We start from the raw sequence: 23,269 nt of genomic DNA, 5'->3' as shown, positions 1-23,269 counted from the left end.
ATAGATGAGATTGTGACAGAAATACGAGTGACAGTATGAAAATGTTCAAAGCGGTGAATACAATCAAACGACAGAAAACACATAATAGACTTATAATCAAAGATAAATGTAATAAGACCTTATGTAATGATAAAGAAATTATAAACACAATAAGCGCGCACTACATTGAGAAATACAAGGATATTCAAGAAGTGGAACCATTCGAGTCTACGAATCCAGTGCTTGGAACGCCTATGACGCCTCAAGACATAAATGAAGCCATACAAAAGCTCAATAACAACAGATCGCCAGGTATAGATGGTGTTAGAGCAGAAGAACTAAAATGTCTTGACGACGAAGGCATGCAAATACTAGCTGATATGTATAATAAGATATTTAAGACAAAACACGTTCTCAATCTTTAAAGTGGAAAACTCATTCTGCTAAACAAACAAAATAAAAAGAAAAGCCGTTTAGAAGATTTGCGACCAATCGTTTTATTATCCACGCTAAGAAAAGTATTAAGTGCTCAACAGAATTAGACAAAAGGTAGAGGGATATCTCTCACCATCACAAAGCGAGTTTAGAAGAGATAGAAGCACTATGAAAATAGTATGGGCCCATCGATGACTGAAAGGGAGATCGGAGAAATATAAGTATAAGGAAGAATTCACCATACTTGAAATCGATATGAGTTCAGCTTTTGACAGCATATGTAGAACCAAGTTGTTATCAATCCTTGGCTCATTCTTGGAAAATGATCACGTGCAGCTCATCAGATACCTATTATCAAATACTACATTACAATTTGAATCCGGCAGAGAATTAACAACAATATCAACCTCAATTGGATCCCCTCAAGGAGACAGCTTGAGTCTAATTCTATTCACGATATGCCTCGAATCGGTCATGAAAGATCTAATACCAAAATTACCACCAATAAAGAAGATCACTAGTGAATTGATATACGCAGATGATACAGACCTAATCTTTGAATCAGAACATCAAGCCAAAATATACACGCCAATAATATCAACCACCCCAGAAGCATGGAATCGAAAAGTGAATCAATCCAAAATAGAATATACAAAAATCAACAGAAATTTGAATAAATGGAAAAGTGTACGTAAACTAGGTAATTTGATCAACGAAAATGAAGACATCAGAAAACTAAAGCAGCTGGCCACTAATGCATTCAACCAACTCCAAAATTTATGGAATAGAAATAACATAATCAGTGAGAAGAAACGAATACAGATTTACGAGGCACTGATTATTTCGATATTAACATATAATTGTGGAACCTGGGGCCTCACAAACAAAGAACTTAGAATGTCTCGATTCATACCACCACAAACAACGTCGCGTAATCGGACAAATACTGATCTCTATGAAAAAACAGAAGAACAGCGATGGAGGCTATTTGGTCACCAATATCTCTCTACATATTTCTGGATTCAAATGAGGCCGAATTAATCCCTGAAGAACTAAGAAATATTGCAGTGCCCTCCGTATTAAAGTCACAACAAGATCTCGACAGCCTCAAATCTCTTGCCCAAAACCGTGACCAATGGAAACAATTAACAACATTGCTGGAGAGAGCAGATATACTCATCGACTATGACTGAATCACATAATTCTCAGCAAGCGTCATTCGGACTGCGAGGCTTACTACTACTACTACTATGTGGTTATGTTGATTCTTGGCATAGATGGTATGTTGCATTCACCTAAGTTTGGCATTGAGGGGCGTCTATAGTAAGCACACATTCGTACAATTTGTTCAATATATTTCATTTTGCTTCTGTGTATGTCATATCTGAGCTATCAGGGGTTTGAAGGACTTGTATACTGGAAGCATCTTTACGCCTAGAACGGATGCATCTTCAGAATCTGTTCGTAATTCTGCCATTTAAACTATCGCCCGTTGTCTCAGGCACAAGCATATCATTTACATATTTTTCATGTTCTTTTTACAGTTCTGTATGTACTCCACAACGGAGTGCGAAACTTGTTCCAGTTTGACTTTGTTGCATTGCCTTTTATCAATGAAATGTGGTCTTCCACCTATCCTTTTCTTAGGAATGTATTTGTCAATCTATCACATGAGTGTTGTTTTACAATGTTCCCAGTTTTATTTATGTTTTTTAGCAGATGACTGTTTATCAAAAAACGTGGAGCTGTTTCTTAATTCATGTTTTAACCCCTCTATGTTTCCTTTTGAGTACATAAAATATCCCGTGGTGGTTTGCGTTGCATTTTATGTTTAAGTTTTATGTCAATAGTACTGCTTCGTGATCACTAATTCCTGGTACTACTTCCACCTTGTCTCATAGACCCGGGGATATAGTTAATATTATGTAAAGTGTGTTCTTTCCCATTGTTGCTTCTGTAACAATTTGACTGAAGTTGAACTCTTGGGCAAGTTCAATCATGTTCTCTTTAATGTCTCTGGCGTATTGAGGTTTTTGTTTTATTGTGAGTGTTTCCCGGTTGATGTCTGGCATCTTAATGTCGCCGGCGAGTATGATAGGTCCGAGTATATTTGGAGTACATACTAGGTCTTTTACTATGTATTTTGTTAAACATGCATGTAATTGGTGTATTTTCTCAATACTTTTGACCAGATGATTTCACAGTCAGAATCGGCGTCTTTCTCTGTGCTTCGAATGTCACTTTTTGTAGCTATCAAACCTCCACCTTCCCCGAGTTTAAGATCGTTACGATAAGGTGGTGGATTCATATATTCTCACTGAATATGTAATTACCCTCGATGTCGCCATTGAGGTGAGTTTCTGTCGCAAGTATAATGTCAGGATTGTGTGTTTTAATTACATGTTTCAGTTGCAGTTTCTTTCTGTGGCTAATGCGACTTCGGCAATTGACAGTCATTATTCTTATTTTCTCGCTAACTTTGTTGTTAATATTGAAATCTGATACAATTGTGTGTTTTACATGTGCATGTGTCTGGTGGAGGTTGTCTTTGTTTACTTTATTATGTTGTGTGTAGTTGTTGCTGTTGATGTGAATTGTCTGGGCGAAAGATAATTTGAACTGACGTCATTGTCAATGATTGGAAGCGTAATTTTACAGTTGTAGATGGACGTTTCTTGAGTAGTCTTGCTTGGTTTGTTTGAGATTGGTTTTAGCGTCAAACGCTATTGTTATAATTATTTGATATCGCCCCAGTATCCATAAACAGTGCTCAGAGGTGCACCGCAATAGTTATCCTTTAGCATCACAGATGTTCACCCACTTGACTACAAAATTGTTCGAAGTTCACATAAAATCACGATAAGCAGAATGATTAAGATCGGTTTTTAGATGCCGTTTGAACACTGGTAGACTTTCACATATTATTGTCTGTTTTTAGGTGGTAAAGAATTCCATACGATTGGAGTCGAAAATGTAAAACCACGCTCAGCAAACCTCTTGGGATTTTTTTCTCCATTAGCGAAGAACTCCCAGATCGCAGAGATCGAGTTGGTTTATATTCCCCGACAAGGCATTCAAGGTATCATGTGATGTATGGTGAAGGTAATTGTAAGCAAAACATGCCATTATGTATTTTATTGTATAGATAGTATGCGCTTGGCTAAGAAGCTCACAACATTGCCATCCGGAAGTACAACGGACCAACACACAAAACTATGTGTAAACTTAAACGTTTATATTCTGGTTAAAACAGTTTAGTGAGAATTAATCATACACGCGGATGGCAAAAAAACAATAACAATGACCCGAGTGACGTCAACTTCAATCTATTTATTGCTGTGTGTGTCTTAATGTTGTTTACAAGAGTTGGTGTGGGTTGTGGTTAACTGTATTTTGGTGTTGGTCGTTGTCCTATCTGAACACTAATTTCCTTTGTTTTCTCCTGCTACTTCGTCTGCCTCGACAGAAATTGATCACAAAAATAGAATTACTAAAGTTAGCAAGTACAGTGAAAAAGATTATGGCTATGAATAAATTTAAGTTTAAAACGGATTGTGTTGGGATATCAGTGATAAAAATGATAAATAAATATAAACGCCATTATCAAAATCCAATAAAGACTATTTAGTCCTATACCCAAGATGAAAACAAATAAAATGATTAAAATTTAAAGAAGTAGAATTTGTAGATCCATCACTAAAATTTAAAATGATCACAGATGTTGTAAACACAGTTAGCTGTCTGTAAGTCTCAGTCATTAAACTAAAATGGCAAATAACAATATTTCATGATAGTAATATTATATAAATACAATGATAATAAGAATAACATAAAACAAGCTCATCGCGCTCCCTTAGAAACGAATGTAGAAGAACGAGATGAACCATATAATAGTTAATTATACTCATTTCCATCGGGAGGATGGGGAATGGAGACGATCAACAATATAGTATTTGCATTTATTTTTATGAAGTGTCGAAATTATTGACTGTCCTCACTTAAGGTTTTATAACAATTCCTTCAAGGGTTCCGCGTTTTGTCCTATATTAACACTTCTCAAGTAAGATAGAGACGAGATATGCCTTTATCAGAGCTTGCAGTTTATTTTCATATACGTATTCTTGGGAATGGCATCTAAAGAATTATATACCGGGAGAAGAAAGAGGTCACCAACGCATCTAATAGAGAGTGATAAAAGCCCACCAAGCCAAAAACCAACTGTCGCAAAATTCAACAAATTTGGAGCACCTTCTACTCTACGTTACCCCGTTTCAGGCCTACCACCCAAAATCAAGTCGCCGCGAGTAAGCAATATACTTTCTCCAGATTTTATAGCCAAAGAATCAAAAAATAAATCTCCGTTCAGAAACCAAGGTGATGTTGAAATAAATGAACAAAATGTTTTTGAAGGCCGTGGTGAAAAAGACATTATTGACTTTAATACAGAGCTAATAAACAAAGATGATGATTTTTTAAAGTTAACGAGGCGTGCTCTTATACGCTGTTCCAATGACTGGGAAGATGCCTTGCCAATTCAGACCCCTACAATATTATGCGATGATGTGCCTAAATTATGTGAAATAGAGACGGGAAATGCAGAAGAAGCTCCCCATAGCATCGATGAGATCTTTAATGACATTATACAATGTCTAGTGATAAATAAAGGGACATCCCCTTTAAGATATTCGACCAGTATGCCAAAATGTTGTGAAGCTGCAGACTGTCCAATTGACCATAATACAAACCATGGAGAAATCATTATATCAGATGATGAAGACAGTGATAATAACGAAACAAATAACAATATCCAAGGAGTGGATAATACTGACAATAAAGAAACGTCAAAAATACAAACACAATGCCGTCCAATAAGTTCTACAGAAAGCTTAGCCCTATATCCCACAGATGATATTCGATCGGATGAACCGTCGAATTTTGAAAATGTTGATATTGCATCCAGTAATGATATGAATGTACTTGAATATGGAAAGAGAAATGGTTCACACAATCAGATTCATTCTGTATTTCAAAGAGCAAGACAACTGACTAGAAAGGCCATCTTATCCGTTCGATCGAGATCTCCAACACCCCAAGGTATGCGTGAGGCTTTTGATAACGTCGTTCTTGCAGGAAAGAAAATTATACAAACATCGAAAGAAGTTATCGTGGCGGCATCCTGTAGTGTCTCCGAGAGCGACAACGATGATGATGATGATGATGATGAGATTCTTGGTGAGCAAGGAAATATAAAACAGTTTTATTTAGCATATCTATTAAATGAAGATAGTTCACTTCAAGGAAATAGGGACAGGGGCCAAAATAAAAAAGACAATTCAAATTTGGAAAAAAGATTGAATATTGAGTCAGCAAAGTATTTGAAAGTAAGTGAAGAGATTGAAACAGAAAACTATCACCAAAATATGCACAATTCAGGTATGAGTGAGTCTTGCACTCAAAATATAATTTTTCCCTTACAATCATTCAGAGGTTATTCTGAATTGGTAGTAAATGACAATAAAATTCAAAACGAGGCAAAATGGGAGAGCGTGGTGCCAGGTATAATATTCAGCGAGGAACAGAAAGTAAAAACAAATGACCAAACAGAGCAGCTCCCAATACAAAACGTTTTTTCTCGGAGTGTGGAGAAAGGGATATCTCACGTTGATGTTCATAATATCATTGAAATAGTTGAGTTAAAAGAAAATCAAAAAGACAACTGCAACAAAGATTTTCTCGAGACGAAATTGTCATATGATGGTCAAGAAATTGAATTGGAAGTAAACCGGGTATTAAATGATAAGCATGTTGACGCTGCTGGCAAAAAAATCGATGGCGAGACTCAACAAGGCTTGAATCTATCAGTGTGCGGGTTGGAAAATTATGTTAAAGATGAAGATAACAATATCTTCAAATCTAGCATTTCTGATGTCCCAATAGACGATGCGACAGAATCGGATGATATACCGCGAAAAACAATTAGTCTGGTTACGTCAAACGAAGCTGACCAGGACCGAGACATAACGGAAGTCATTGCTCTCATATCGGATGAAGTCAGTATAAAAAGATATGCCAGCGTGAACGACCTGACAGAACTGGAAAAAGAATTAGATCGAAGCAGATCTTTGACATTTAGTAACACCGGCAAGAATCATATAAAATTGAATGATCATGTCACACGGCGATGCCATCTTTTTGATAGAGATTGTAAAAATGATACAGGCAATGTCTTCGTCAAAGGTCGTGAGAACGATTCTGACAGTGGTGATGCTGATTTCGAAAATAAACTCATCGTGAATGTATTGGATCCTAGTTACGATACAGACGATGATCAGAGGTCTAGTGATTTGTCGTCCTGTGATAGCCTGAAGTCGCGTAGTAGTCAAAAGAAAACATCATCCTCTAGTTTAGCAACACCACCTAATTCTCCTAGGGTTGGAATTCAGGCTGAAACTGTTGGAACTATCGTCTCTCTTTTTGAAACAACGTCTATTCTTTGCGCGACAACGTCTTATGGTGACGAATTAGATCGCCAATCTGTCAGCAAGATCGATTATTATTCTTCGAACGATAAAGAACTATGTTATCATACGAGTGAAGAATCGGCTCATGACCATCAAGATTACGTCAACAATGTCGGGGAATGCAAAGATTATGAGCCTATTTCGCAAATCACTCTCCCTTGTGAGGAGGTAAATGCTAATTTGCAAGTCACAGAAATGGTAGTAAATCAAATGGTTAATGATCCAATACAAGTCCTTGACGTAGACCAATTAGTGGCGGCCCTGCCTTCCCCACCGAGTAACGACATTCAATCTGAAGAAGCTCTTAGAGTAAATGGGGTAACGAACCAAGATGCTTCAACGAGTAGAGAATGTATCAACGGAGGCTCAAACTTTGCCATATTGCGTGAAGCCTTGCAAAAAGAATTTAATTTGATGGAGGAAGTGTTAGATAGTCATGAGCCAGTTCATATACCGAAAAATGTAGTGGAAGAAGAGTCTGATAATGTTATGTTTCGTGAAATCTCAAACAAAGGTAGTATAATACTATGTAAAAAGAAGTGTACGGAAAATGCATCAAATAAAGAATCGGAATTATCTTCAGATGTTGTTCCTGACGACAAATTTATTTATGTTTCACCTTGGGTAAATGATAATGACTTGTTTGTTTCTGATTTGATCCATTCTCTCAAGGAGAATAACAGAACAGATATTGACATATCCGACAGAGAGGTCGTTAAAAGAGTAATTAAAGATAATAAAGCCGACAACCCAAGAGTGCTCAATAATGTAGATTTTGGTCGTGACATTAGAAAAGAAACCAATGAAATTAAAGAGAATTGTTGCAAACCAAATAAATGTGATCTAATTAAGATTAAAAGTGCTAAAGTGTTGGATGGAATGCTTGAGGACAACTTACAAAATTATAGTGCATTAGATTGTAATCAAGATGGCTCCAATTATGCTCATGTCGATATACCGATACAGAAAAATGGATTAAATAACTCCTGGGTAAAAATAGCGTCAACTGAATCTAATGTAGACAATGTTGACTTCATTATAAACGATTTTAAAATCAACAATAACGTTGGTTCGATGGTGGATAATTGCCTAAGAGTATCACACAATGCCGAAATGAAAATTAGGGCAGACCAATCATGCTTCTCACCTGATGGTAAAATAACTGACAGCAAATTAGATGACGAGGAATGCAGGCCTGAAAGTTCAGAAGAGTTGGAATCGCCGAATAATACGAGTTCATTTCGGAATTATCATGACTCCATAACAAAGATAAATATTTCAAAAAAAACTAAGTCTGTAGATAATGATCCATGTTCTAGTTTCAGAACTGGACTAGAAACAAATCGTATTTCAGCACAACCCGAAATTGTAAGTCCGATTCTAGTGCCTGTGAGCATGTTAAGTGATATTAAACGACCTTCTCGAGCTGGGAAAATAACGTGGGCTTTAGAAAACGGAAAAGTTGAAAACGAAGCATCTGCATGTTCATCCCAATCAGAAAGAGATGAAGCAGAGGATGAAGATGAAATTGGAAGCAAGCACAACGCATATGATCGTTGTAACTCGTGCCAACCAGAAGTTCGAACGGCATCTGAGCAAATATTTAAATCAAATGATGAAATCCAAGGTGAACTACCCAAAAGCATTGACGCTTTTGTGGGAAATGCATCCAAAATGGCCCAATTTATCTTTTACACAGGCACACTAATTTCCTCCTCATCAGTAGAGCCTGAATGTAACAATACCCAAGTTTTAAGAAAGTGGCCCCTCTGTCGTAATGATAAACTGAATGCCGATAACGTAAACAAAACCATTTTGCAAAACAAAAATCAAAATCCTGTAGATATCAGAGAGTGTATAGGAAATAGCTGTCGTATTCAAACGTATCCGGTAAATAAGAGTTTAGACTGCGAAGGAACCTCCCCAATAACCGAGGACGGGGATATATGCGTAAGTGATTGTCAAATTCTAGGAAAAGAAGACAATGCGCCAACAAAGTATGCGTCACCCATTTATTCGGCGCCAACTGCACCAAATTATAGCAAATTTACTAATGCAGTTCTTCCACAATCTTTACATCCTATCAAAAGATCTTTAAGTTGTAATTCGGCTACCCAAACAAAATATAATGCTTGGACTAAATATAAGATATCACAAATACTCCAGCAGACCCGATATGTCTCAACCCAGCAAGAAACGGAAACAGTTTGTCCCGATTCAAGCATTTCCAAAATTCCGGAGCCTTTCGAGAAAACTTGTAATTTATTAGACAGAATGGCTGAGAGGATCGATTTAAGCCTGGCAGGATTTTATAAAACAAGCCTTTATATTGATCGAGCCCAGAAGCATCTGAGTCGCTGTGACCAACTTATTGCTCGTTCCAGTGCAACCCTTGAGCAGTCAGCTAAATTGTCTGCCAAAGTGAGAGATCAGGTTAGACTTGTTGATCTCATTTTATCCCATGACAAAATTGCAAATGAAAATGTTTAATAGTATCCATTTAGTGTCATATTATTTAAATCCTACGTACAACTCCTAGATTAAAATTGTCGTCCTAATAAGTCATTAACGAATAGGCGGATCGTGGATTAAGGTTAAGTATATTAACATGGTTTCTTTCCCGTTCAATCGTTTTTCTTTTACACTTTTAAATGTGACTTTGAGGGCAGTTTGACATTGATTACTTTTGATAGCAATGATGATTTAACCCGGGTGCACAAAGCATAATTGACTATATTGTTTAAAAACAAGATGTATTGCATCTGCAATATTTTAAATAATAATCTATTGACAGGTAGACTTTTACAAGTCATCCATTTCCAAATGGTTTACATTGTTTTAAACTATTCCAAAGCTCTTTTTAATTATACACTATAACCAGCTTTATACAGGACCTTTCTTATCCATTATAATATTTTTTCTTAGATTTACATCTGGATCAAATGAGATAATGTCTCTGAACTGCTTTACCCAAATTCAAAACCCAAGTACTTTAAGATTACACTTGGTAGAAGCGACACCAATGTGCAAATGATTAGAGGCAGGTCTAAGCAAAGGGACCGATTACGACCCTTGGTGCAGTTGATATTATTTCCGAACCCCTGACCATTATCAGTATGTCTTTTGTTGGATCTGGAAAAAATCCTTAGCCGTAGACAACGTTCTATCTTCTGTTTATCTAGCCATAAACTGGGGTTAACCATGGTCTAAGAGACTTGAGACTTTAATGCTTGCTTTCACAACATTCTCTTTCGGTTTGCATTATTCTATTGACCTATTAATATAATATATATATATATATATATATATATAATATATATATATATATGTGTGTGTGTGTGTGTGTATATATATATTCTTATATCGTTTTTACACATTCTCCAACAACTTTGTTTCATCCAGAATTCCTGAAATTATCAGGGAGGTCGTTTAGAGGTGTCTGGAAGGAATGTTGCAGTGTCCTGACAGGTGGCGTCAATGTTGTTTCCTGATGTAGGTTGCGCATGTGTGTATATGTATGCAAACTGGATGTGGTGTAGTGTTGGAGGAGGGGTTGGTTATATCATTGGGTTGTGTAATGTGTACTGGACAGCGAGCATTTTTTCTGAGTAAGCACGTGTTGAATATCTCTCTCTTTCTATTTGGTGTGGGTTTTTTAATTTTTTTTTTATTTTACTATATGATATTTCTCTTCTAGGCATAGGTTTCATTTATTGGGCTCATTCGACGGCGCCGAAACATATGAGTTGATCAGATTATACCGGCTATCACACCTCAACAACACAACTAACACACATATCAACACACATCGTCTACAGAGAATATGGATTAGCCTTATGCAGATACCCCCCCCCCCACCCTTCCTACCAAAAAGAAAAAAAACAGAAGAAATAAGAAAACAACTCTCCAATATGTTAAAACATGATAACCTAAGAATTACAATTGACGCCAACAAGAAAGTCATAGACTCCCTCGAAATTACTTCATACAAAGAAATGAGAGAATGGATCAAATCAGAAACTTTCTACAACGCAGCAGGCCCATACATGAACGCTCTAAAAAGCAATCTATACACAGAACCCTTTGACTACAAACCCACAGACTACAAAAACTCCAACACGCAACCTCACATGGTTCACCTCCCCCCCCCTCCCCCCATCCCCCTTTTGACAAAAATGTCGCAACCAACATAGGACAAATAGTATACACCTGCTTACATCACGACCACAAACTACATAAAATCCTCAACAGAAACACAATAAAGATCAGCTATTCATGCATGAGCAACATTGTTCAACTGTCTAGAATATTAATAGATTAATCTCTGTCCATCATTTAATTGTGTTTTGAGTTTTATTTCCAATGAAGCACGAAGTAAAAAAGATTATAACATCTCGTAATATGAAGAATGTAGACATGAACATTTTTAAAATTTGGATTATTGTAATCCTCTGTTGTTTGGCGTCTCACAATATAATCTGAGACGTCTCCAGATTGTCCAGAACAGCGCTGCCAGACTAGTATTCATGAAGCGTATGTGTGATTCTGCCAGACCTCTGCTTCATGACCTGCACTGGCTGCCTGTTGAGAAAAGGATTAAATTCAAAGCTTTTGTTTTAGTGTATCGTTGTCTTGGAAGTACTACCCCTTTCTACCTTTCGGAACTAATTGAAAGATATTCAAAACCCCGCCTCTTTTTTCGACCAGTGATTCCACAAAACTATAGTCATATTATTAATAAGTGGCGCGTGTTTTTCTTCTTTTTCTCTTTCCAGCTGTCCCTCAATGCACAGCTACAAAAGTTTGTATGAACCTTTGAATCAATTTGTCTTAATCCCAAAAAAAAAAAAAATCCACACATACACACATACATGCGCAACCTCCATCGGGAAACAACAATGGTGCAAACTGTCAGGACACAACAACATTCCTTCCAGACACCTCAAAGCGACCTCCCTGATGATTCTAGGAATTTTGGATGAAACAATGTTGTTGGAGAATTTGTAAAAAAAACGAGGTGAGAATAATAATAATAATAGAAATAATAATAATAATAATAATAATAATAATAATAATAATAATAATAATAATAATAATAATAATAATAATAATAATAATAATAATAATAATAATAATAATTTTTATTGTCCAAATTAAAGGCAATTCATGTGAGGAAAACAATGCTCAGTTTGGTTCATGGTATGAACATCAACACATTTACATTACAGACACAGCCATACACGAACATACACGCTTGCACATTGTTTCTACACATATATATATAAAAGAATTGAGCGTACATACATACACACATACATACATACATGCCATCGTACATGCATGCCGACATACATACATACATACATACATACATACATACATACATACATACATACATACATACATACATGCATACATACATACATACATACATACATACATACATAATACATAACATACATACATACATACATACATACACATACATACATACATACATACATACATACATACATACATACATACATACAACTACATACATACATACATACATACATACATACATACATACATACATACATACATACATACATACATACATACATACATACATACATACATACATACATACATACATACATACATACATACATACATACATACATACATACATACATACATACATACATACATACATACATACATACATACATACATACATACATACATACATACATACATACATACATACATACATACATACATACATACATACATACATACAACATACATACATACATACATACATACATACATACATACATACATACATACATACATACATACATACATACATACATACATACATACATACATACATACATACATACATACATACATACATACATAACATACATACATACATACATACATACATACATACATACATACATACATACATACATACATACATACATACATACATACATACATACATACATACATACATACATACATACATACATACATACATACATACATACATACATACATACATACATACATACATACATACATACATACATACATACATACATACATACATACATACATACATACATACATACATACATACATACATACATACATACATACATACATACATACATACATACATACATACATACATACATACATACATACATACATACATACATACATACATACATACATACATACATACATACATACATACATACATACATACATACATACATACATACATACATACATACATACATACATACATACATACATACATACACATACATACATACATACATACATACATACATACATACATACATACATACATACATACATACATACATACATACATACATACATACATACATACATACATAATGGATAAATAATTCGCTCCTAGAAATTGTCGAGCGAATTAGGAGCGAATTATTTATCTATTATGTATGTGTGTATGTATATATATCTTATATATATATAAAGGGTTTTGAATCCGAAACGTTCCGTGTTTGGTATTTTGTTCTTTTTTGGAGCTGTTGTACTCATTTTTGTTAATTATGTTTTAACATGAGGAGTTTGGTCTTGGGCTAATCTGTTACATACATAATGATTTCGTGAAAACTAGTCTCAAAGGATGGGTAGCATTGATTGCTTACATCGGTAATGTAAGTATGGTTGAACGCAATTATTTACATAATGAATGGTATTATGTCGGAGAAGTTTAGTTGCTAAGCAATTAATCTAAAGTCAAGAGCGTGAATTATTTATTCCGTTTTATTGCGGGGAATGAATACATTAATATTTTAATCTGACAAAAACTAAAATGTTATGTTTTTTAAACTTTAAAATCTTTTGTAGGCATCTGGTTTATCACGACAAAACCCCGTTTTGAGGCTATAGGTCACACTTAGAAGCTTTTGCATTTCCTAGTCCATTTTTTTTTATTTAGTTAAATCCAAGTCATTTAAAGATTTGGTTATTAAGAAATTTTCAATTAAGAAACGGATTTAATACTTAAGAAATACTGCCACATATTTCCTGTCGTCGCTCAATAATTCACCAAGGCCCGATGACTTTAATGAAACTAATCAATTTTTAAGAGAACATTATTTCTTTTAACTGTTAACTGTTAACTCTAAAAACTTGAAACACCGAAGAGTGCGAGTCTTTATTCATCATCCTTGACTCCCAATTACACGATGTGAGAATTAATACTTGACTTTCAATGTCAATTGCGTCTGAACTTTTTGACGGATTATACTGGGGCAGATATGTGATTTTGGCGTGCACTTCCGGATAGAAGCATGAAACTTTGCACCTAGGGGTTTTTGAGTATGCTGAATTCAAAAATGGCGGGAACCAACTTGTAGCTCTGGAATTTCCCGCCAAAAATTAAATATTCAAAATGGCCGCCATTAAAAATTGGATGTATCTGTAAATAGTTAATAATTCACCAATTTCAATGATTTTGGTGTCTTTTCATATGTTTAAGAGGTCAGAGAATACAATAAAACCTATTTCAAATGTATAGCTTTCAAAATTTTCCCGCCAAAAATTAAATTCAAAATGGCCGCTTTCAAAAACTGGATTTATTTGTAATTTAATTAATAATTAAATGATTTCAATGATTTTGGTGTCTATTCATATGTTTTTGAGGTCAGGGAATGCAATAAAATATATTTCAAATGTATTAAAGTAATAGTTTACAATGAAAATGAAAAAATCAATATATTAACATGCTTAAAAATCTAAACTGACCATTATTTATCAGAGTCTTACAGGTATCGTTCACAGCTGATTATCATGATTATGACTTTAGCAACCATACAAATATTTTAAGTCTTCCATAAAGAATGTTAAAACAATTCTGTGCATGTAAAAATAAGCAGTTTTATCAGGAAGAATAGCTGTAAAACTAAGAGCATTAAACAATACATGTTGCGTCTGGGTTCAAATTTGTCTATTACACTGTCCTGAACATGTGCACAACAATGTGCACTGGAGGTTTGCTTTAACACACTTGCATCTCTTAGTACAAGACTTTTTGCATCCACATTTAAGTAGTTCCTGACATACATTGGCTGCCTCTGTAAGAGTGGTCCAGTACGGAGTCCATGTAGAATCATCTGCTTCTCTGTGCCAGCCCCACGTTTGTGGTGATGGAAGTTCAGGGTTTCCTACAAGTGATTGTCCCCAGACGTGCCCGGCTTGGTACACAGCCCTTTTGACATGCTGTTCCGATGCATGGGATGTTGGTGGAATGTTGTCTATTCTCCTATTTTGAGTAAACATCTGCTTTCTGGCATCATTTACCCTGCTGATGGGGGATGTGCGCTGATACAAGAGAACAACGAATCTTTCCATCTGCTGTAAATCCTCTGGGAATAATTGGTATGGAGCATGGGATAAGCGGGCAAAGACCTGATCTAGGTGAGGCATACTGCGCCAAATAGCCCAAGCCGTTTTCTTTCCAATTCCACGAAATGCTGAAACAGTATCACAGCCTGATACAGCATGGAAAAAAAGAAGTCCATAAGATGCATCTTTACCTAGTTCACTTGCAATTAGATGGCAAGGGATGTAACGTAGTTTATTACCATGTCCGAATGCTATCCAAATTTCACAGTTATGGGAAACACTTGATACTGCTACTGCAATGACCACCACATCAGTATCTGTTGCATGTATCATCACCTTGCTGAGACCATGACAGAAGGAATGAGAAGCATGGAACAAGAGTCTGGTATCTGCTTCTTCTTGTGTGCAAAACAAGCCTGACACATCAGCTATAGGAGATGATACAGCATTCGGGCCATGTGTACTGATCACTTGTTTCTGTGCTGGAGTTTCAAATTCTTGTAAGGCACTAGCTAAGAGTTTGAAGAAGTTTTCTTTGTTTGCATCGCAGCGAAGAAAGTTTTTCCAGTTTGAAGGAATCTTAGTGGTGTTATTAACCCGGATATGATTACCGCTGCCACGGTCCTGTCGTGCTTGTGTCTTCAAGCTATTCTCCTTGTAAACGTCCCAAACAACATAAATGCGAACCACGTCTTGCAGTAAATGCTTTATATAGGGCAAAAACAATAACTGTGAATAGTCCCTGAATGTCCTAATCGGAATACTGGATCTATGTGGATCAAGCATATGCACAAGGGCAGCACCGTCAATTATTCTGACATCAACTTTTGGGATGGATTCTGGTTGCGGAACAAGTGACTCCAAACATTCCAATAAATCTGATTTGCTTGTATGGTGCATTATGCCATTGGATGCCAATGATGGAGGCCAGGCATGATTTTCGTGAGCAAAGAAGGCATCCATATCACTGTCCCGAGATTGGCATGATATATACATACGGGAGAAGAGCTGGACATCATTCTGAAGATTGGAAATCTTAGAGGTTGCATTTGATTTCTTTGTAGCAACAGAGTTCAGAAGAGGAAGATTGGTCTTATGTATTGTGTCATTGAAAGCAGTTGCACTGCTACTGATGCGGTCCTCAAGAAATTGCTGATACTGCATTTTCCCCATGTCTTCTGCACACCTCACAGCTTCTATTACCCTTTCAGACATTATTTGTTTTGTTTCAAGTGAGTACAGATCTGTACTTGTATCAGCAAATGGGTTACCAAGTTCCTCCATTACGTCAGTGACATTCTTAACATGAGACAGGAAAGTCTTTTGCACACTTGGTATTTGTTCATGGTGGCGCTCAGTGTCATTTAGCTTTTTGGACTGGTTGTCATTGTACTCCATTAATAGTCTATCCATTTCTGGTCCTGCTATCATCCACCTTCTCAAGGCTGTATCACTTTCCGTTATTCCTATCTGTCATCTGCATTTTTTGCGGCCGCAAATGGCAATTTGCGGCCGCAAATATCAGGGCGATCCGCAAATTTTGGCAAATTTCCCAAAATTGGCAAATCGTGGCAAATTTAGGGAAAATTGGCAATCGCGTGACAAATTTTGAGAAAAAAAAAAGAAGCGAAAACAAAATAACGAAAAAAAAGTGCGAAACTTGAGAAATGTTGCAGCTTTGCCTGGGCCCAAACCAAGGGAAGCTACTTTCTACGGATAATGATCCTTTAAAATCTTTGTAACAACGCTATTCATAATGTAGCCTCCTTAACTGTAATACATTGTCTTTTATATTTATTTTTTCTTTATCGTGTGTTAATTTTTACTGAAATGCTTAGTTCTCCTCGGCAAATTTTGGTCTTTTTGGCAAATTTCTTGGCAAATTTTGGGATTTTTTTGGGCAAATTTTGGCAAATTTTAGGTCCCAATTTGGCAAAAAATGCAGATGACAGTCCTATTATACCACCATCTCCCTTCACCATTGCATTTAGTTGTTCATGAACTTGATCATGGGCTAATGCTGAAAATTTGTGCTTGGATTTTTGTGTCACAAAGTTGCCTTGGAGGAATTCAGCATGTATTGTGCGGCACTTCGTCTGCAGGGCAAGTAAATCACTGACATGAACTGTCATCCAGCGAGCATAGTGGTAATGGTCAAGAGCAAAGAACCATGAAATTATCTTTCTTAGTGACTCTACATATGCATCATAATTCTGTTCACGTTGTGATCTTAGAAATTGTAGCAAAAGGAGCTCCAGTTGCCAAACTTGGTACCAGTAATAGAACTGAGGATAGTCAGAACACATCTTTTCACACCAGGCATCAAAGTGTAGCTGCTCACTCTCTGATGTGTTGATTTGGTACTCAACATATGCCCTGTGGAGAAGAATGTACAAAACTGCTGCTGTTACTTGATGTGCCCACTGCCTCTTGATATGTGTGATCCCTTTTGTACACTAGCTGCACGCCCCTCAGTTGTTACATTGCCTGAAATCATCACATGTGTCCAACCGCTTCCATCCAGCCAGTCACCAATCGCTTTCAACATAGCCATTTCTATATGGAGACCACCCATCAGTATGACATATTGTCGCTCCCCATACTCATCTGGCCATTTCCATTGAATCCTTTTAGCAATGGCATACAGTGGTTGGTCAACAGTGAGCACTAGAATCTGTCCTGGATTGACATGGTGAGTTATTTCTTTGATGACATTCATCCCATGCTTGACCATGGCAGGTGTATGTGCAGAATCCCGAAACAAGGGTAGTAGAGAAATAATTGCAGGTGGTTTAGGTGCAGATAACTGGGATGTAGCAAAAAAGGCAGACCATGATATATCCATATTCATCTGATCCACTGTCTGATCTTTAGCCAGTTCTGTCCTGACATGTTCCAGCCACAGCTTGTGCCTTTGATCATCATTTTTCTTAGTAGGAAGTGCATGGAGTTGGTGATCAGCTATTGTTGGAGCTACGTTATTTGAGAGTGACACTGGTGGCACGTCAGTGTAAGATTTTGGTAATGGCCTGATTGATTTCAATGGTTGATTTGCATTGTTATCTCCTCTAATCTCTGGGAGAACTCTAGCAACACCAGGATTATCATTTGTGACATGTTGTGTGATGGATATTGCAGTGCCATGGAACGAATCTTGACTCAAGGTAGATGAGGGACTGTCATCTGCATTTTTTGCCAAAATGGGACCTAAAATTTGCCAAAATTTGCAAAAAGAAACCCCAAAATTTGCCAAGAAATTTGCCAAAAAGACCAAAATTTGCCAAAAAATTTGCCGAGGAGAACTAAGCGTTTCAGTAAAAATTAACATGCGATACAGAAAAATATATATATATAAGACAATTTATTACATTTAAGGAGGCTACATTTATTAATTTAATGAAAGACTGTGAATAGCGTTGTTACAAAGATTTTAAAGGATCATTATCCATAGAGAGTAGCTTCCCTTGGTTTGGGCCCAGGCAAAGCTGCAACATTTCTCAAGTTTCGCACTTTTTTTTCGTAATTTTGTTTTCGTTTCTTTTTTTTTCCCAAAATTTGCCACGCGATTTGCCAATTTTCCCAAAATTTGCCACGATTTGCCAATTTTGGGAAATTTGCCAAAATTTGCGGATCGCCCTGATATTTGCGGCCGCAAATTGCCATTTAATGAGGGATTGTGATCTATATTGTCAAGGTTTCCGGTGGTGAACAGTTTGTCTTTTAGGGTTGATGGACAGACATAGCCTTCATTCTCATATCTGTCAATTACTCTATTGGCTTCTTCTGTGGAGAGCTGCAACACTCTGTCATATGACACCGACAGGCCTTTATCAAATAAATTGTCAACGAGATCCCGTTTGCGTGTTTTGTTGTGGATGAGTAGGCCTAGATACAATGGAAGAGCAGTTTCACGGTCTAAATTGTGTCTTGCTGCTACAGAATCTGCCCTACCCCGTTTGATAGCATTGAAGACAAGCAGCTGTGTGATGGATGAGGCAGCTGTGCTTATTTCTTTATCATGAATGTTCTGTTTTGTGTTTGAGTCATTCAAAATCATGCTCACTAATGCAGATAAAGATGATGGTAGACAGTTATATTGTTCATCACACAAAGAGCCATTGAAGTGATAGTTTGTCTCAAAAATCTCTTTACGGATTAATTTTGCTACTCTCATTAACATGATCGCCATGTCGTCAGAGTCAAAATTACCAACATCTTTCTTGTACCAGATTTGCTGTTATGAGATTCAAGTGCTGGAATGTGTTCTTGGAGTTTCTGTACAAGTCTTGTGGAATGAATATGGCCAGTTGGGTCTCCATCAAATTTTTGCAGGGAGTCACAATACACTTTCTTAATATCAGAGAGTTTGAAAACATGATTTAGGTCTCCACCTAGCTGGCCATACTCTTCTATGTAGGGCACCACCTCAGCAAATGCAAATGACTTTGCGTTTATGTGATGAGGTGTTTCAATTGAGCGTCTTTTCCGAGATCTACATCTGTTGTAGTATGCTGCCAAACACTTCAAATGATATTGGGCATCAATAGCGACCATATCCCCAGCTGATAACTTGGCCAGTAGTTTGGTATCTCTGAATTCTGTGGCAATCCGTCTGACACGATTATCAAGGGACATAGTCTCAACCTTGTTAAGATTTCCGGTGGTGCTGTCACAGAAAAAACAAGTCGGCACATCACTAGAGTCTGTTGTCGTGGAACTTGAGGGAGTGCTTGTACTGCGTAGATGCTGTTTCACTGGTGAAGAAGGAAGTTCTTGGGAAACTTTTTCTTTTCGCTTCCTGGCTCGTTCTACTTTTCCAGCATTAGGGAGCGTTCACATATTACGTCATCAAAAATTTGCCCTTTTTAGACCCCCCCCCTCCCCCAAGTCATCACTTGTCATCATTGACCTGACCCCCCCCCCCCTCCCCCAACAGATGATGACGTCATCTAATTTAATAAAAACTAAAAGATACCTTTAATTTCACTATATTTATTATTCATTTTTCAAACCATAAACATTGATTATCAACGTTTGATAAAACACATTCAGACATTTTATTAATTTCAGAAACTGTTGATAAATTATATTTTACGATACAATGGGGACATAAAATTTAAATTTGCAAAGATAAAATCTAACAAACATTATTTAAATTAGGCTACATGGTGCAGGTGCTATTAAAAAAAATTCAGAAAGTGTTATTTAAAATAGTATAGGAGGCAAATTATTTTATAGCATATTAGTCTTTTAGTGGAATGAATTTCTGTTTCAATTTCCAAACATGAAATTAATTGATTCAAAAATGTTTCTGCCTTGGACCTCTGGCAATGTACTATAAATAGTATCATCAATTTCATCTTCATCGTCATCACTTTCTCCCATTTGCTGTTCTTCTGGTATGCCGCATTTTGGTGAATGGTCTTTCATTGCTGTGATCGAGGAGTGATACAATGAACATTTAGGGCAAGTTCGCCTTTTGAGAAGTGATACCCCTTTCCCATCTTGTTTCTTGAGAGATGGGCAATACTCATCATAGCAATTTATCTTTAGCTGTTTTGAAAGGAACAAACTTTGAAATAGGCTTCCAAATCTTCCATTATTGCCTATCTCCAAACCATCATCACATAAAGCAAGTGGTACAGGTGGTGGCAGAAAACGCTCTGGAAAAAAAAGATGAACAGTTAGTACGCCAAGGTTTACAGCATGAGTTGTCACTGCATTTCACTATTTGCAGCAGATATTGGGATTGACGAATGTGTTTTATCTTCCAATCATCTGTTTCTTGAAATTGAAGTTTGGGTCTTGGATTTTCAGGTGGAGGGATGAATTTTCCAACTACTGGGTATCCATCTATTATCGACTCGGACCAAATATTGGCTAATATTTTTCCAGCAGCTTCAAAGTTCCTTTTTTCCAGATCAACATAATTTTTCACCTTTTTGCTAATTTATGTGGAATGCCATTTTTGAAGCTGTTGCATTTAATAAAATAGGCCTAATTTGCCTATGTTTTGATGACATCATCTTGGGACTGACCCCCCCCCCCCTCCCCCATGTCAACACATGTCAACATTTGGTAGACCCCCCCTCCCCCCCCCCCTAGCTGATGACGTAATATGTGAACGCTCCCTTACATAGAACGTAGCACGCTTTATGCCATTTAGCAGAATGTGAAGTAAGAGCTTCCGCCAAATCATTACCACCATTGAGTCTGGATATGTTAATATTTAGTGGCAAACTGTTAAGTTCAAGAAGAGCAGATAGACTGTTGGCAAGTGATGTGTATCCTACTCCCGTTGGACATATAAGTGTTCCACCATGTTTTTGGCACAGAATACTAATGCTCCAGTTAATTGGCTGTACTGATGCCGCACATGGGTGAGTAGCCAATCGAAGTTTCTTGCAAGACATAATTAGCTATATATGATGTTTACTGCTTAGGTCCGTAGTTTCTGGTGGAAAAGAAGAAAAGACAATAGTTGTAGCGCTCTCTTCCTGATAAAAATGTGTGATTTTCACATGAACAAAACTAAAGTTATTGTCAGTTATTAGCTGAGAACGATTACTATGATGGCACAATTCGTAATTTGGATTTTTAAACATTATAATATGTTGTTTTTCATTTTGGGAGGAAACTATTAATATAATGGAATTAAAATGTGTTTTATCGTATTCCCCGCCCTTATAAACATATATATAGACACCAAAATCTCTAAAATCGGTGCATTTATAATTAAAATACAGGCAAATCCGAGTTTGATGGCGGCCATTTTGAATATGTAATTTTTGGCGGAAATACCGGAGATACAAGTTGGTTCCCGCGATTTTTGAATTCAGCATTCTCAAAAACCCCTAGGTGCAAATTTTCATGCTTCTATCCGGAAGTGCACGATATGACTAAAAAATGTTACATATCCGCTTCAGTATTACAAAACGGTTTCGCAGAGTGATTAGCATTTTATGTTAAAACGAGTTTGTCAAACCTGAATGAGTCCTCTTGCCCTTTCTTTTTTTTCTTTAAAAACAAATAAAACCATTTTAAAATATGCCAATTTCAAGGCATTGTCCAAGAAAAATATAAAATAGCATATTTGCCCGTATTCGTTGCGTTTTGATTTTTAAATAATTTAATTTCATTCTAAATGGAAAAATACAAAGTGAGTAATTTTATGTTTCTAAAATACTTTTAGAGTATTCAGCAACAAAATAAATCAGTATTTATACATCTATAGTTCGTTCCACAACCCGTGCGCCCGCGTTGACGTTGATATCTTCACAACCTCATCAGATAGATTTGATTGAAAATTGGCTCGAACACTAGAATTGGTAGTGACATTAAGCTGATTTTTTTTCATTGGTTACAGTATCATACGGTATATAAAAAACGAAGGGTATGGGATGAGTGAACAAATGGATGGTTTATAATAATAGTATTACACAGTGAATTAGGTTGTGATTACGATCACTGAACTCCCCCCCCCCCCCTGGGTTCAAAATGGCACAGCAACGTGTACACTTTGTACATACTTGACATAAACAATTGTTACATATTAATAGTTGAAAGCCAGAGGCGTAGCTGCCTGTTAAGATGTCTACATTCATAAAAACTGATATTAATTTGGATTAAACACGTAAATTTGTCACATTTAGGAAATAAATTTTTCAAATACTTCTCCAGTGAGGCGAAGCGCGGAATTCTTTTTTATGGCAAGGGGCGAATAGCAATACATTGCCCACAACCAGGAACTGAGAGTGGTGAAGACAAATTAATAACTATGTCATATTAATTATGCACCCCTTGAAAACTGCGGTTCCATTGAAAGGTTATACTGCACAAATACTACATGGAATCTGGTGTTAAAGAAGTGATATTTCACATTATCACATTCAAAGCCCCCCCCCCCCCCCCGGCACCATGTGAACATAATG

The 23,269-nt window shown here is 36.5% G+C and overlaps 1 protein-coding gene across 8 annotated transcripts in view; it reads left to right on the top strand.

Annotated features, from left to right (window-relative positions):
* The window catches only part of LOC144967696 (uncharacterized), a 69,892-nt gene that overhangs the window by 2,778 nt on the left and 43,845 nt on the right, over nucleotides 1–23,269 (top strand). For 6 of the 8 annotated variants that reach the window (XR_013644447.1, XR_013644449.1, XR_013644448.1 and 3 more), the window contains exon 2: nucleotides 11,711–11,952. Coding sequence is in view for 1 of the 8 variants with exons in the window: in XM_078905237.1 (XP_078761363.1) it covers nucleotides 4,542–9,368 (4,827 nt within the window). In the remaining 7 variants the exon portion in view is untranslated. Of the gene's footprint in view, nucleotides 1–4,439; nucleotides 9,369–10,376; nucleotides 10,544–11,710; nucleotides 11,953–23,269 lie in introns of those variants that run through there. The other 2 variants (XR_013644445.1, XM_078905237.1) reach the window with 2 other exon arrangements.

This window comes from Berghia stephanieae, chromosome 3 (assembly GCF_034508935.2).
Source record: "Berghia stephanieae isolate SIO BIC M18660-M18661 chromosome 3, UCSD_Bste_1.3, whole genome shotgun sequence".
NCBI classification, from domain to species: Eukaryota; Metazoa; Mollusca; class Gastropoda; order Nudibranchia; family Aeolidiidae; genus Berghia; species Berghia stephanieae.
Note: the sequence above shows the minus strand (reverse complement) of the source record. Positions and strands in the feature narration are given on the sequence as shown.